Raw genomic sequence first — 17,121 nt, 5'->3', positions numbered from 1 at the left:
TTCTTCTTCTTCCTCTTCTTCTTCTTCCTCTTCTTCTTCCTCTGCTTCTTCTTCTTCCTCTGCTTCTTCTTCTACTTCTTCTGGTGTCTGCAGGTCTGTAGTAAGTCAACAACTAAACAGTATAAAGCTATGAGACCAAGGCTGCAGGAATACATTTATGTATTCTGGGCAGGAACTGAGCACCACTTCTACCTTTCCCATGTTTGCTGCTAGCAATTTTTCACCCACCAGACATGCCAGAGACTGCAGAAGATGAATGTCTCCCACTTTGGGTACATCTTTTTTTTTCAAAATATTTTTTTCCCTCCTACAGGTATTAAAAAGAGGAAAGTATCCCTTCCCCCCTTTATTATTGCTATAAAAAAGTCTTGTGTTAACTGCAGTATTAATTATACCCCAACCAACAATGAAAACGCTCATCTTTCCCATTAATTTCTATACATTGCAGATTACCTCCATTTGCTGTCAAGAACACAGAAGACAGATATTTAATCTAGTACAGAATCTCAAAGACTCTTTACAAGCTAAACTGAGTTTTGTTTTTTACTTTTTTATCAGAAGATGTTAAAATCTCCTATCACTGAGATAAGAACACACTGTATGTGTTTTGGTGTACAAACACATTTTTGGTGTACAAACACTTTTTTTTTTTTTTTTTTTTTTTCCAATAAACTCTTTGTTTTTTCAACAGCTAGAGGTTGAGGTTCATGACTTCTACTTTGAAAGGAGTTTACCGATCACAGTGCATCTTTCTATCAGAACAGCAGATACAAATGCTCCCCGGGTTTCATGGAATACAGGTGAGATTTCTTTTACTTAGTTTATTCTACAGAATTGCTCACAGTCTGGACATGGCATTTGACAGAGCTCTAAAATTCAAACCTACACCTGGAGTTTAAGGATGAAACTGAAGGAGTGTAATTTTTTTTTTTTCTTTATCCCTTTTGGGGAGGAAATGTTATAGAAACTTAAAGAAATGTTAATTTTTTATTTTATTTTTTTAAGCTGCTCTTGAAATGTCTGTATCAGGCAGATACATGGATGGGACTATTTTTTTTTTTTTTCCCCTGACTGCAGAAACATTCAGAAAGGGATACTGAGAGCCTTGAATATTGCTGATACTTTTGTAAAATAACACTCTGCTCTTTGTAGGCCTCAATCTCCTGGAAGGACAATCCCGACCAATCACATGGCAACACTTCCAAATTGTAGACAATGATGACATCCAAAATGTTCGCTTGGTGACAGTTGATGGCTTACAGCATGGGCGGCTCACAGTGAGAGGTAAATCACTGTTTAGACTTGAGGGCCGGGAAACACCGTCTCTAGAGACAACTGGCTATGCTAACATGGTGGTAAAGAAGATGCTGACCAGGTCTGTTGTATGTCACTCCCTGCTGAGGACAGCCAGCTTGAGAGACAGATTTATAAGGGAATGAAGATGCAGAAGGGAACAGCAGGATGTACACAAAGAATTTCAAAAGTTCATAATGAAAGTCAGTTGCATAGCTCGCACACTTTTGCAAATAGTATATTTATATTGTCTCCACCATTAAGTGGGAAAGACTTGTAAGTCTGGCATTTTGCCTACATGCCACTTTCATTTGAAAATGAAATTGGTTCTTATTTTCTTCACTGTAGGTGAATTCAGCCCAAGTGAATTAATGTGAGTAACCATGGGCAGCAGCCCTGTTACTGCCAGTTCTCACCAGGGATGGGTGAAGTCCTTGGTGGCTGTGATCCCTCCACAGAACCAGAGAAATACCAGCATAGTCTGACATTTCCCCGTGCTGCTCAAAGACAGCAAGAAAGCCAGGGATATGGGAGTGCTGCTTCTGCAGCGTTCACCGCCAGAGAGAACAGCAAAAGCAGAGCCAGAGAGGAGCCGGCTCTGCAATGAACCGAGGAGCAAGGTAGCCCTGTGCTGGGCTATCCCTGCCCCGCGGCTCTGGGCATCTCAGCGCTGCACCGCTGGGAAGGCTTGATGTCAGGCTTGATCTCCCTCTGCTGACTGGCCTCCTCTATTGCAACCATGCAATAAATACCACTGTAAAAAATAAAAATAAAAAAAATCCACAGTATTTAATTTTTTACTTTCTTAACATTAATTTAAATCCCAAAGCCGAAACTTTAAAGAAATCAGCTATGCTGGCATAGAGCAGGCATGGCCTAGGTCAAATTCAGTTACTACATTTTCTTCTTAAGTGCTGAGGATGCTTAAGGTTTGCTGAATGATCTTTATTTGTTGACAAATACAGACAACAGACAATCCAGGATAGGGTTGTTGTTTACCAGCATCTTAAAAAGTTTAATTTAAAAGGTGGAAATCAAATTACACTTCTAATTCATTAGCCTGCTGCATTTTCCATATTACTATTTTTTGTCTGAAATCTCAAGAGTCATCTCAGTGCTACTCTCATATGGGAAAGAATACAGGTAAAAGAAATCACTCTGCTGTTGGCAGGGTGGAAAGATGCTGCCAGTCTTAATGCTGGATTTTTGATAGTTAAATATTTTTAGTAAAATGCACAGCCTAGAAACACAAAGCAAACATTCAAAGAAAAGGGGAAGGTGGTACTTTTGGAATTTGCTGGAAACAGAAGTTGTTGAGAAGTATGTTTCCCCTCAGGAAACCCTTGCTGTGCAGTTGTGGGCCTCAAGGTATTGGCCTCCTGCCACCCTATGGGCAGAGCCTCCAGGGCCAGCTCTGTCTGACAGACTGTGGCAGGAGGTGGCCTGGGGTGGCCACGCAGCCAGGCTGGCCAAGCACCCAGGCTGGCCGAGCCTTGGCAGCAAGCAGAGCCTGAGCCCAGGCCCCTATTGTGGTGGCAGTGGTGTCCCTGCCTGCAGCACCCTGGGCCTGCTCTGCCTCCCGCAGGCCACCCTGTGACAGATGCTTCTTGTCCAGTGACCATGCCTGGTTCTCGGTTTTGTGTCATTTATGCGTAGGCACATGCAGAGGAAGCTGTAACTGCAATTTTTAGTGGTTGCCTTTCTGGTCTGGCAAACACCAGCTGGTGCTCACATACTAAAGGAAGGCCCCAGGTTTAGCCTTCCAGCTGCACTGTCACTCCTTTAATGCTGCTGGAAGATGGTCTGAGCCAGTGCCCACCGAACCCCACCGGCTTAGAGAGCAATAAATCAACCCAATGTTTTGAGTGCTTGTGTGATAGGTCTGGTAATCCCAGTCCTAGGGCTAAAGGAAAGCCCTGAAAGGAAAAGGAATATATGGTGTTGCTCCGTGCCTCCTGTCACCTTTAAAAGGCTTTTGTTTGATGGGGATGCAGTTATGACTGCATCCTAAAGTCTGACTATAATTCTCTTCAAGTAAGGCACAAAGGAAGTGTGAAAGCACCTGTACATGCAGCTGTGGGTGGCTCTGTGGAGGTCACAAAGAATGGAGGGCCAAAAATATTTTCCTTGGAGGCCCTGGGTAGACCATTTTGTCCTGCACCAGCCTGGAGTTCACAGAACTTTTAACCTGCCTGAAATATTTTTGTATGTATAACACATCCAGTGAAGCAGAGGTCCAAAATAGTCTCTTTATGGACAGTAACCTGAATATGCACAAAAAGCCTAAGAACTATCAGATAAAAATGTTATTTTTATCTGCACTGAAACACTGAGCTGTAATTACAAAGCATAGTCTCCTTGATTCATAAAATAAAAGCAAAATGTTCTGATAAGAAAGGATTGGTTGAAATTAAAATCCAAACTGTCACAGTTAGAAATCCCTGATGCCTCCAATTATCTTAATGCAATGGACATTTGCAGGATTTTGCCTGATAGCACAGTTGTAAATTCTGCATTCTTAACTATTCCAGTAGATGATTTTTTTTTTTTTTTTTTTAATTTTGTACTAGAAAGTTTAGAAATGCACTCTCCTCGTCTTTACCATTGTAACATTTATATTGGTGGAACTATTCTCCTCTGGGCTGAATTACACATTTTTGATACATTTTCTTATACTGCTTTGACAGGAGGGAAAGGATTCATGTTCACAGTCTCTGACATTCAGGCTGGAGTTGTTTACTACCATCATGATGACAGTGATTCTACTAAGGATTTTGTAGTGTTTAGGATTTTTGATGGCTCCCACAGTATTCGCCATAAATTTCCAATCAATATCCTTCCTAAAGATGACAGCCCTCCATTTCTGATCAGCAATGTAATAATTGAGGTTCATGAGGGACAGATGATCCTGATTCAGGGCTCCATGCTTCAAGCTTCTGACATGGATTCCAGTGATGACTACATAGTGTTCAACATTACCAAGCTACCCCAGGCTGGAGAAATCATGAAGAAACCAGGGCCAAACTTAATAGGTAATGAAACACATCCACAATAACACAATTTTCTTTTCCCTCTGTTTTTTAGACTGCTTTATGTGAAATGATTAGGCTTACTTTGGCTCAGGAAAAATTGGGCTGTTATTATAATGTAAATCCTAATCATTAATTAATGGTGGTCTCTGCACTTTTAAAGCAAAATTTTAAATATGAACACAATTTAGCCCTGAGTCTTCCATCTATTTCTCTACTCTATTTTTCTCCTCCAGAGGTGTTTGGCTAGTCAGGAGTAACTTTATCTGCAAGGATACCTGAAAAGTTCAGAGCTATTAGATGAACTGAACTCAGAAACCCCTGTGTTAGATGCAGAGGCTGCCAGCCACATGAATTCTGTTATCCTCTGCTTAGAGATCCAGGTCCATTTTCTACATTGCTTCATTATTTAAATGATTGCTTACTGACAAAGAAAAGAAGTTGACGATCTTCAGGAAACATGGAAGATGATCAGAGAACATTTTAAAGACTTTTCTCTACCTAGGGTGAGAAAGGGGTCATTACGCTTCACTAGTTACTTGAATAGCTAATGGACAGTATTTATGAATGATTAAAGTCTTACACTATTGAATAGAAGACATATTCTTTAATTCAACAGGATATCCTGTCAGCAGTTTTCTTCAGAGGGATCTGTTTAATGGAATAATTTATTATCATCATTTGGGAGGAGAAGTGTTTGAAGACTCCCTTGAGTTTGTGCTGTGTGATAGCCATGACCCTCCCAATCTCTCGGAGCCACAGGTACGACACTGACACATCTTTGGCAGGGCCCTCTATTTCTCCTTCAAACAGCTGATGATTTTACAACTTCTGCAAGACTTTCAAGCCAAATTGGGATAGGTCTCTTCTGTTTGCTGTCACCATAGTCATCACCACAAGTAATATCCTTCAGGGCTAGTTCCTGTTCTTGCTTTCCATGGGGTAATTCTCTCTGTCTGAAAAATACCATCCATTCTCAGTGACCTTTTCCCCATATCATAAAATTAAATGCTGAAAATATTGGATTTGGGGATGGTAAAACAACAACAACAACAACAACAAAAACAACAACAAAAACAGTACTCCTGAAATCAACAGAGAACAGACTATTCCACTCAGATGTCAAACATACTGAATTTAACTTTGATTTTGTTTTAAAGGTATGCTGCTGACGTTTATGGGCTCTGCAATTAACTGTTATTTATCTCATATTCCAGTGATCCAGTTATTTCTGTATGTGCTTGTGTGCAAAAAAATTGCTTGGACAGTCTCTCATCAAGACGAGTGGCTGCTGATTTTATCAACTTCTGACTCTAGGTGATGATGGTGCAAATTATCCCTGTGGATGATCAGCTACCCAGAGAAGCCCCAGGAGTGACCCGTCACCTTGTTGTTAAGGAGACTGAGATTGCTCACCTCACTAAGAAACATCTTCACTTCATAGACGTGGAAGAGCAAGACAGGGAACTCACATACACCATAACCACTTCCCCATTTTTCTCTTGCATGCATGGGTAGGTGTGGACTCATAACTTCCAGGTGGGTCAGGGCAAAGCCTGAGAGCAAACTCAGTGGCAATAGCATGCTTGTATCTCAGGTTATTCATCTGTTCGCTTAAAGTACAGCTGACAATAGCTGGGTGCAGCTCTCCTGTTAGTAACTAAGTCAGAGCTAGAGCTGAAATTAACAGAGTAATACACAGAATAATACAAGAAAGTTGCAAAATTTAGCAAGAAAGTAGAAGAAATGCACCTGAAATCTTTTCTTTCCTTTGGTTGGGTTTGCACTTTACACTCACCCCTGGGATACTGTATTACAAGTCACAGAAACTCTCCTAATGGATAGACTGGTGCTGACCTGTGCTGTCCCTGCCTGAGAAGATGAGGTGCTACAGCTTTTTCCAGGTGATGTATGGCATTGTGAGCTCCTGGACCAGGAACTTGTGGAGCAGAATTGCAGTCAAGACAGGATGCAGGGGACACCATGGGCATGTGACAAGCCGGTGTAATAGCAATTTACATGCCTGATGCTGCTTCACTGTTTGGCAAATTCATGATAACATTGGCAACAACCTACTAAACAGAAAATTTCAAACTCCAGCCACCATATAGTTTAAGCTGAAAATCAACATTTTCAACTCTAACCTGAAAACACAGAGAATCAGTATGTAGCTGAGGGAGCAGGATGTTTAGGCACTTTCCCTGTTCAGCTGATGAGGTACATAATTATTCAGTTTGCTAATTACTGTCGTTGTCTCCATTGGAAAGATGGCTGGGTGAAAACTAGTTGACTTTGACAGTCTATAGGAAGAAATAATTTAATTTTTATATACAGATAGATGCAGTTGTGTAAATAAAAGGAATATGATGGTCTAGCATTGCAGGTGGTGTAAATGGGCACAGTTGCACTGAAACTGGTATCTGCAATGTGCAGAGACATGCTAGTAGGAAACCCAGAGCTTGCTTATGAGGTATGCAATGATTTTTTTGACTTTCCCAACAGATATTTCTTTCAGTCAGTCTTCTGTGATAAAATTTGAATGAATAATTAAAAAATAAGAAAGAAAAATGTTTTTCCTTTCAGTGCAGTTGGGACTGCAAAGCTAATTTGAAAGGCAAGACTTATCTATGTGCCTTTTTTTATTTTTACTTTTTTAACCTGTTCTTTAATATCACTAACTTGGATGTAACATGCATATTTTCGTACAGGCACTCTGATGCTGGGAAGCTGTTTATGGTGGACACCATCCCCAAACTGGTCAAGGATCCTGCTGCTCTTGCACTGAGGTCATTTACTCAGGTTTGTTATGTTAGGTGGTACTATAATCAGTACCAAGCAATTTTAAGAACAGTCACAAGCATATAGCTTATTCCTGACAGGAAAACAAGCAGTGAAAATTGAGGTTCAGTTTTATCACATGAATACTGCTTTAGAAGAGATAATTCAATTGCTTGTTAATTCAACTCAGTTTTTTAAAACTAATTTCTGTCATGCTTCATTTCTGGAGTATGCAAATGTAACTCTCTCTCTGAAACCACAAGGGCTGCAGTTGCTGACAGGTAGGCTGTATTTGGTTGCAGCATAATGCTGATATGAAGAAAAAGTGCACAAAATGTGGAAACGGGGCCCTGACTGTTCCCTGTTTCTTCTCAGTGTCTCCACTGATAGCTGTGTACCAAGCTAGAACAGGCCTATGTGCTCTTTTTCAAGATTTTGTTCTGTAGTTTGACAGATGTCTTTGTTAAGCATATTATTAAAGTGCCCTGTTTTGTACCCTGCTGTATGCTTAAGGCTGCACAGTGGTGACCATTGTAATACCATGATGAGAACCGCGAGCCTAGAGGTCCTTAATCCCTAACCCAACATATGTGTTCGAATGAAAAATTTTGTTGATTGTTCTAGGCTCTTTCACCAGTCTGCACTTACCTGTGGAAGCAGGATGTGCAGTTTATTCATATGGGTGAGGGCAAATTCAGCTGCTTTGGAAGATATTGTAATAAAAGTTAGGTTTAGATAATTTTTTTAAAGTCACAGTGTGGAAAAGGCTCTGGAACCAGCATTTTTAAAGAGCTCATTTTCCATCAAGAAGGTAAAGCCATTGCCTCTGTAATCACTTGCTGTGTATGACTGTATTATTTGCCACAAGAGTTTTGAGTGTTTGAACTTGTACTCAGCTGAGAGAGCACTGGAACAAGTTCCCCAGAGAGGCTGTAGAGTCTCTTTCTCTGGAGATATTCAAAACCAGCCTGGATGCCATCCTGTGCACTGTGCTCTGGGTGATCCTGCTCAGTAGGGGGGTTGGACCAGATGATCTTAGAGGTCCCTTCCAGCCTTGGCCATTCTGTGGTTCTGCAAAGATACACTTGCTCACAGTATTGTCAATAGCTAAAGACTGTGAGCAATGTTCCTGAAATTAATTTTGCAAGTTCAGATAACATCTAATGAGGGGATGAGAAAGGTCCCTGAAGTTCTGATTTTCACTACTCCTATATTATCTTCTTACATGCACCCCTCTTCACTTTTTGCAGCATGCTGTCAACTACATGAAAGTTGCTTATATGCCTCCACTTCAGGACATTGGTCCTGAACCTCAGCAAGTGAAGTTTGTTTTTTCTGTCAGCAATCAGCACGGTGGCACTTTATATGGGATCTGCTTCAATATTACTATTCTTCCTGTGGACAACCAAGCCCCAGAGGTAGGGTGATGGGGAGGTGGAGGTTGAAGGTCTTGGAAATGGCTTTGCGTAGAAAAAAGAAATATAGGGAAATGTCCTGATCTCTGCCTGGTTTGTTTGTTTGTTTGTTTTGTTTGTTTGTTCATTTTTATTTATTTATTTTATTATTATTATTAATTTAAAAATTTTTATAGTGAGTAAACTGAGGGCTTCAACCACAACTCCTAAATCCCTATTCTGCATTGTTGCCTTTGAAGGTCAAGAGCCTCCCTGAATGGGATCAGGACTGGGCTTTACATATTAAGGCATACTGTTAGTATACTCTTCAGGTTTTCTAGATGCATTAGAAAAGATTAAAGCCTTTGGTGTTTTGATTTTTAAGATGTCACCTGTCTTAATACTAGAGCAAATTGAAATTGCTGTGTTCAATGTATGTTTGGACATGAAGTAGCAAATATCAGTTAAGCATTTCTCCTCCGTATAGGTTTTTACAAGCCACTTGACAGTGGAAGAGGGTGGCCTGAGCCTTGTCACAGAGGGACACATTCTCATCTCTGATGTGGACACAAAACAAGAACATCTCTTCCTCCTCCTGCAGCGACAGCCTCAGCACGGGGTGGTGGAGCTGGATAGTGTTCCCATGAGTGAAGGTGACAGGTTTTCCTGTGGGGAGCTGCGTACCAGGGCAGTCAGGTTAGAAGAGTGTTTGCTTTTCTTCTCGTGGTGGCTGTCTCAGCTGGATGAGTGAGACGCTTGCAGTGAAGAAGTGTGAGGTGCAGAGGCTACAGCAAGAAGTTCTCACTGCAGCAGGCTCTGGCAATATTGCTCCTGGCCAAAACTACCACCTCAGCCTCAGAGGACCACAAAGGTCACTGTGGAAACTAACTAGAAGTGTGGCCAGTAAACAGAGCTAGAGACCACGTCTGATGTAAATAGGAAGCATTGTCTCACGCATGTGAGGAGGAAGCCATGCAGCCATGTAGTTCCTTTGAAGAATGCAACAGTTATCAGCTTTTTTCTTTTAATGAAACTTACAAGAAAGTTTGGTTGTTATTGAAACTGATTAACCTGAAGATGCAAATTTTGCTACTGTATCTGGGGTGAGAACAGGATGCTGACTTTCTGCCTGCATGCAGAATTAGAGATCCCTGACTTTGTTACCGTCTGTTAGTCAGAGGCTGTTAGTACTGCAGAGAGAAAGCAAGTTTAATAGAGCAGAAATAACAAAGATTCAGTGAAAACTTTTTCGTAGTTGATATCTGCCATATCTTAGGGCATAGTCTCCTATGTTCTTCACATAGGAGACCCCACAAGCCTTCTGAACATACTGTGATTTAGAACTGTAAGTCTTTGATAGGAACCCTTGCACAGGGATTGGCTTTCTATCTGGGCATACACATTGTCTGGCATGATCAAAAACCACAACTCCTTTTTCTGTGTGAAATTAGTATGGCTTCTTTTTCTCACAGGTATTGGCATGATGGCTCTGAGACATTTACTGATGAAATCCTCTTTGCAGCCACAGACAGCATCCACTCTGTAGAGTTCATCCTACATGTCAAGGTCAGTGTGTTGCATACTTCTGAGAGCATTTGCCCTTGCAGAAGACTGCAAAGCTTAACTTCTGAAAATCTTCATATTCCCTTGGAAACTGGGAGATAATGGACTTGTTAGGTTTCATTTTCACCCTAGCTTTTGGGTTAATTTGGCAAATCATCCTTATCATCGAGCAAGTAAAGACAGAAGCAATATATGTGTTCCATTTCCTTTACACAGTCTACTTAATTTGGTTTACTTTCACATCTGGATTTTAACAGTGGACCTAATTCAGCTGTTTCAATCTTGTTCACAGAGAGCTCAATGTACTCTTACTGTGACAGTGTGCTGATGGTTTGGTCTGGAAAGCAATGCATTTAAAACAACAGGCTTTTATTGAAATGAAGAATAAAAGATCTTAAATTCTCTTTCTGATTAGGTGTTGCCTGTGAATGATGAGCCACCCATTTTGCAAACAGGCCTCATCCCTGTGGTACACTGCCAAGAAGGTGAAGAAGTGGTCCTCTCCTCCAAGTACATTTATGCCACAGATGCAGACAGTGATGACATGAGATTGATGTTTATGCTGGTTCGCCAGCCCTACCATGGGGTGGTGAGGAAAGCTGGCATAGCTGTGGAGCGTTTCTCCCAGGCTGATGTCATCTCTGGTTTAGTCACATATAAACATACTGGTAAGTGAGACTGGGAGGTGGTCAGGTAGTTTTGGCAGAAAATTTAACCTTATCCATAAAATCTTCCCAGAAGCTCAGCAGGAGCTGCTGAGAAATCACATGTTGTGATTGGTGAGAAAACTGAGGTGCCTTTGAAACAGGGCTGATGATGTACTACTATCAAATGTTTTAATGTGTTCTCCAAATCACTGTTTGAAATTAAAATTATAGTAGAGCTACGTGAAAGCAACATAATCCTGGACAATATCTTTCACTGCTGCAGATGCAATATTGTTTTTTAAATTATTTTTATCAATATTAATATTAAAATAGAAGCTAAATAGAATCTTTTTGTTTGTTTTATGACACTAAAATATCTTTGACTTTTTTCTTAGTTGTGTAGATAAAGTAATGTAATGCTGTAAATATCGATGCTGAGTTATAATAGAGAACTGCTTACAACATAAGGTACTAGCCACTTGCCTCTCCAATTTAGATAGGTACCCACTTTTGGAAAGTTTACAGTCTATCTGTACCACAAGGTAAAATGTGTTCAGATTTCCTTCAAGAGAATGTGGTGAAAGATGTCATTTTGTGGTTTTATCTTTAAAATCCCCAAATACATTTTTTTAATTACTCACAGAAATCAACGGCTGGTTAGCTCCCTTTCCTACTTAATTTGGTCCTTTTATTAGCATGAAAGAGGTTCTCTTTTCTGCATCTCTGATGACAGCTTTAATTTTATTATTTTTTTTTTTCCAAAGGCTCCAGTTTTATGTGTAATTAGTCTGTAATTTTGTGCTAGCGTGGGGAATTTATGTGATATTTTCAGGCTTGGCGCTGTCTAAAATGAACAGCTGGCATTTAAGAAGAGAAGGAAGTACTTGGTTATGGCCACCCATAACAAACTTTTGTGCACTATCCTAAAGATATTGTGAATGCTATTTTAATAGTAGTGTTTTGCAGGGGCACTAAAGGCCAGAAGCTGACTTTCAAGAGTAAAGTCACTTGCATTTGCCATTCCCAATTTTCTGCATGCTAGATGTGCTTCCAGTAGCTGTTGCACAGGAGGCAGGGAGTCACTCCCTTTCCTTCTCAGGCAGTGTATCAGGAGCAACTTGCAGCAGCACTGGATGCAGGCTGCCAGGGCTGCTGAGAAATGGAATGCACTCACCCTCAGATGCTTCTGGTGAGGGGTGGCAGTTGTGGCCTGTTGTGTGACATTCAACATCAGCCCACAGCTTGAAAGTGATTGGATATAGGCATCATATATAGCACAGTAACAAAGCACAGTCCTTGTTACAGTCCATTTTATTTGGTTAAGAGGCATATAGGAATACATGCATTTCTTGGTATGCAAAAATGTTTTCTTCCCGAAGAGCATGAATGTTGCCTCATGTCACAGAGTGACAGTATTTTATACAAGAAAGATCTTTGCCAACTTTCTTGGATGAGGAATCCAGAAAAAATATCCTTTCTGCACAAAAGAACATTTTGAACATGCTTCAGTACAAGCAGAACAGAATCATGAGGACTATTAGCAATTTTATTACAATTGAATATTATATTATTGCAGTAATATTACAATTATAATATTAAATTATAATTATAATATTAAAATATTAAATTATAACATTAAAGCAGTAATATTAACTTAGTTGTACACTTGTCTACAGCTTTTTATTCTAGAAGAGAAGTAATCTGATTAAAATTATTTAAAAATACCAAACCAAACTGTGGACCAAACAGCCCAAATTAAGAATTCTAGTTATTTTACTGTTTTTGTTTGTTTGTTTGTTTGTTTTGTTTTGTTTTGTTCTTTTGGTCTGTCTCCATCTTTTGATTTCAAATACTGGAGTCTCTCCTTGCAGGATTCAAGACTCTTCTTTGTGAAGTTTTTGAAGTTTTGGTTCCTTATAGTAAAACATTTCTTCTTACTTGCAACATCTTTTCCAGGTGGGGAGATTGGCCTGACTCCTTCCTTTGAGATCTTAACCTTTATTATTTCTGATGGTGAAGCTGGCCCAGATGTGAAAGACTGCTGTTATGATAGACCTCTTCCTCCTCCAGTTCCACTCCATGATCCATTCCCAGTGTATGACCTTAACATCACTATACTCCCAGTGGACAACCAGCCACCATCCATTGCAACTGGTGAAAGCTTCCTCTCACTATAGCATATTATTATAATGTGGGCTATGCAGTAATTAATGTAACAGCTAAAGACTCAAGCTTTTTTTTTTTTTTTTCTTTTTTTTTTTTTTTTTTTTTTTTCTTTAAGCACCAGGAAGAGTCAGCTGAGATCAACATGCAGAAGTTTTAGATTGAATTTCTATTTATTTATTTATTTATTCTTTTACTAGTGCAGTGCAACCACCAAATTCAGTTGCAGGTGCAAGTATGAGTTCAGCTGCATATTCATGTGGCTAGAAATTAGGGTGCTCAGATCTGATCCCATCCATCTACACATGTGGTGTATTGTTGTAGATGTACACTATGTCTGGGTAAAACAGAGCAACATCTCATCCCAGAACTTAGGTCCAAACAATTGTCATGTTTATACAATGCAAAAACATACCCATAAGTATCTACATGTATATACCTTTGTGTGTTAAGTATGCAACAGAAATTTAGTTTATATGAGTATGTAGGTATCAAGGAAGGGAATATTTTATTTTCTATGTTTAATTCTGTTAATGAATAGAAACAAATCTAGTCCATATATGTAACTAATGAAATGAATAGATCAGAAGCCACTTTTTCTCTAGTACTTTTCAGGATCAAAAGTTCTCAGCTGAAAAGGAAATTGTGCTGATAACAAACATTTAATGCAACAACTAGCTACTATGTGAAATTTCCATTGAATCACAGGGCTTTGGATGAGGCTTGTAGTATATGTATTAAAGGTGTGCTTTCCATATGCTTGTCTTTTTCTTTTTCAATGTCATTTGTTTGTATGCATCATGTATATGTATGTATTCCAGAGAATATTTAAGCATATGTATGAGTAGTTTTGTAATTTACAGGCTATCACCCAAGCAATGTTCTGGAAATGAAGCCTTGTCCCAGCAGGGAAATTAAGCAGTGATGCATGAAAAATTGTTCATTATGAGCAATTCGTAACAGCTATCATGTAATTAATGCTCTGACAAACAGAGGTAACAAGTGATTCTGAGCAGCACATAAACCATACTTATTAACTTACCAGTAAAATGATTGTGTGATACCCTTCCCCTTTACTTATATGATGGGGAAAGTTGATGGTGTAAGCAAAAATCCCCAAGGCAAACCAATGCCCTCAGTAACTCTGAATTTATTGTCATTTCCTCCATAGTTATTATTTCCATTCTTGTTAACAAAAACAATAGTAAGCTGAACTTAATAAGCAGTAATGGTTATCATATTGTTTGTGTGCAGGTGCAAGGTTTGTGGTGGAGGAGGGCTCCTCAGCAGCCCTTACCATTAACCATTTGTTTGCCACTGACCCTGACACCACTGCCGATGACTTAGAGTTTGTCTTGGTTTCTCCTCCCCAGTTTGGTTACATTGAAAATATACTGCCTTCTCCTGGGTTTGAGAAGAGCAACATTGGTATAAGCATAGGTAAGTCTACAAAACATGAAGTAATAGAGAAGATGAAACACAGAGAGAACCATGTGGTGGGCTGTGGAAAGGTAGCTTCAGGTGTGTATGGGCTTACTGGGGAAAGCAGTGGCTGGCAAATTAAGAATTGTAGGATTGTGTAGGGGGAGTTCAAAAAGAGACTGCAACTATGCAAATGTGAACAATTGGCACTTGGAGTGCACAAGCCAGCTCTTGTGTTATGCATTCCAGCTGCAATCCAGTAGAAGTGGCAATAAGAAATATTAATCTGCTTTCTGTGCCTTCACTCTCCCAAGCAACCTTCCCCCAGCCTCTCTTTATTTCTGTCAAAAAAAACCTGTAGCAGAGGATGTGAAAAATCTGGATCCTGTGTTATTCTCCAAGGCCAAGTTGCAAAAGTGATAGAGATAGTAGTTGACTTCAGTCTTTTCCCTGGTCTGCCTTCGAATACCGCAAGGCAGTTTCAATTGCTGCAGAATAAACTGTACCACGCATGCACTGGTAATGCTTACTTGTGTCTTCAGCTGGACACCCAGCATTGCTGAGCCTTTTGGTCCCCGGTTTCTTGGTCTGCCAGTCAAAAACAATCAATGTAATTACTTAGGCCCCAGATGTTTTCTGGGTCTTGTTATCTGGGGCCATTCTGCAGTCTACACTAAGATGGACAGAGTGGTGTGCCACAGAGAGAAGGTCATATGTCCAGCATACTCCTCTGGAAATGTGCATGGTGGCTTTCTCTTCCCAGCGACTGACTTTTTTCCAGTCACAAACTGGCTTGTGAGTAGTGGAAGAGAAGGATTAACAGCTCCTATTCTCTCATCAGTCCTCTCATTTGAGCATCATGGGAACAAGGAATTGCCTTCCCTCCCTGCCTTGAGGTCTGAAACTGGGATTTGCAGAGTGTTAGAGGGGAGGGCCTTTTTCTGTCTTTTTCCTCAGTACCCAGTAAGGCAGACAAGAAAATGTCTGAGAGCTTACAAAATCCAAACAATTTGGTCTTTGAAGAAGGGCATAGTTTCAGATTTGTTTATGGTATGTCACACCAGTGGACAGAAGACTGATTGCACTAACTCATTTCTTTAACATTTCTAGCTTCATTTCAGCTGAAGCACCTGAAAGCCCAGAACATAAACTATGTACAAGCCAGGCACATGCGAATGGAGCCAACGACAGACCACTTTGTACTTTATGTCACCGATGGGCTGCATCGCTCAGCAGAGACCCCGTTTTTTGTGTTGATTAGCCCAACCAATGATGAAGTCCCAGAATTCATAGCAAGAAACATCACTGTAAGGACAGAAGAAAAATGCCTGCCATAGTACTACTTTTTATAGAAAACACCCTTTAATATAAATCAGAACATTGTTCTGACATATATTCCTCTGTATCTTTCCCTTCTCGTGTGCAATTCAGCCTAGTTCAGGAAACACCTTAGTTAAATCCCATGTAAACCTGTAAGACACAGCTTCAATGAGCCTGAAGCTGTGCACAGCTCTGTTTGGTAACTTTAAGTAAAGTAAATGAGGTCTCAAAGAAATAAGTCATTCAGACAGCAGAAGGATCTTTATGCTTCTTCTGGTTACACATGAGTCTTTCAGAATTTTTTTGCAGAGTAGTATTTGCTCCTGGCAAAGCCTCTCTCTGAAGACTGTTTTTAATATAAATAATACATCTGTGACTACTATGCCAGGGAAACATGAGTTTATCTTACTGTAAAGAAAAAAGTGTATGCATGTTTATAGATCTATACATATATATGCATAGACATATGTATAAATGTGTATTCATATACACATTTTTATATTGTGTGTATTTTTATATCATAAACATATATGTATGTATATCATATATACATACACATTTATGTGTTTAAAGGCTTTCTCCTCTCTGCATTCACTAATGCTTAACGTGATCTTTACTTACCTAAGTAAATGTCTTAAAATGATCTTTACTTACCAAAGCTTTTCTATTAATAGGGGCAGATATGAATTCCTTATCTCACCTTTTCATCACTGCAACCACTTACTACTCTATGCCTCTTACACTTGGTTGAAATCAGTAGCTTTGCTCAAGAACTACTGGGAAAGAAGTTGAGGAAACACAGACTCCTAGATTAAAAAGGTCTACTTAGAAAAGTGCACTAAAATGCTACAGCTTCTTTTTATGTTAAAGATTTTTTTTTCTTTTATTGTCAGGTTCAAGAGGGTGAGATGAAAGAGCTGGATCTCTCTGTTATCAATGCAGTTGATCTGGATGTGCCTCAAGACCACTTGGTATTTGGGGTTGTGCAGAAGCCCTTGCATGGTTTCCTCATTAATGGAGTTCATGGCCATGATACTCTACATTACAAAGAGTTAATTCACCACCACAGGCATGGCTTGCTTGTTCATGAATTTTCTATGGACCTACTGAAGAGTGGTAGGTGCAAAGTTCTTCTGACATTGGTCTTTCATTCCTTTAATAATTCATAGCAGACAAAGTGGCACCATAAGAAACCTTCATCACTTATTTATTCATTTGCCTTAGGTATAATTTCAAGATAATTTTAAAGAATATAAACCAACCTATTTAATACTAATGTTATCTAATGATTTGAGGAACTGCCAATAAACTCACCCTGAGAGGCCTACCTGTCAGAAGAGGTAGTAATCTGACTAGAGAGGCCATCTGCCCTGAAAAGAATAAAGGGAGTATTGAAACATATCAATAAACACATTTCAAAATGTTTGACAGCATCTAGAAGAGAGAGATTCATTTAAAAACATGCTGTCTGATTATGAGAAGTCATATTTAGTCATATATATTTATTATGGG

General features: G+C 39.6%; 1 protein-coding gene across 8 annotated transcripts in view; it reads left to right on the top strand.

Annotated features, from left to right (window-relative positions):
• FREM1 (FRAS1 related extracellular matrix 1) overlaps positions 1-17,121 on the top strand; it is a 65,159-nt gene that overhangs the window by 18,828 nt on the left and 29,210 nt on the right. For 6 of the 8 annotated variants that reach the window (XM_032206163.1, XM_032206162.1, XM_032206166.1 and 3 more), the window contains exons 7-20: positions 692-800; positions 1,153-1,284; positions 3,981-4,325; positions 4,942-5,084; positions 5,640-5,836; positions 7,031-7,121; positions 8,351-8,518; positions 8,982-9,190; positions 9,967-10,060; positions 10,473-10,725; positions 12,661-12,858; positions 14,122-14,307; positions 15,400-15,596; positions 16,503-16,725. In XM_032206163.1, coding sequence (XP_032062054.1) covers positions 692-800; positions 1,153-1,284; positions 3,981-4,325; positions 4,942-5,084; positions 5,640-5,836; positions 7,031-7,121; positions 8,351-8,518; positions 8,982-9,190; positions 9,967-10,060; positions 10,473-10,725; positions 12,661-12,858; positions 14,122-14,307; positions 15,400-15,596; positions 16,503-16,725 — 2,545 coding nt within the window. Of the gene's footprint in view, positions 1-691; positions 801-1,152; positions 1,285-3,980; positions 4,326-4,941; positions 5,085-5,639; positions 5,837-7,030; positions 7,122-8,350; positions 8,519-8,981; positions 9,191-9,966; positions 10,061-10,472; positions 10,726-12,660; positions 12,859-14,121; positions 14,308-15,399; positions 15,597-16,502; positions 16,726-17,121 lie in introns of those variants that run through there. The other 2 variants (XM_032206164.1, XM_032206170.1) reach the window with 2 other exon arrangements.

The sequence above is a fragment of the Aythya fuligula genome, chromosome Z (genome assembly GCF_009819795.1).
Source record: "Aythya fuligula isolate bAytFul2 chromosome Z, bAytFul2.pri, whole genome shotgun sequence".
NCBI classification, from domain to species: Eukaryota; Metazoa; Chordata; class Aves; order Anseriformes; family Anatidae; genus Aythya; species Aythya fuligula.
This window is presented reverse-complemented; position numbering and strand designations above follow the sequence as displayed.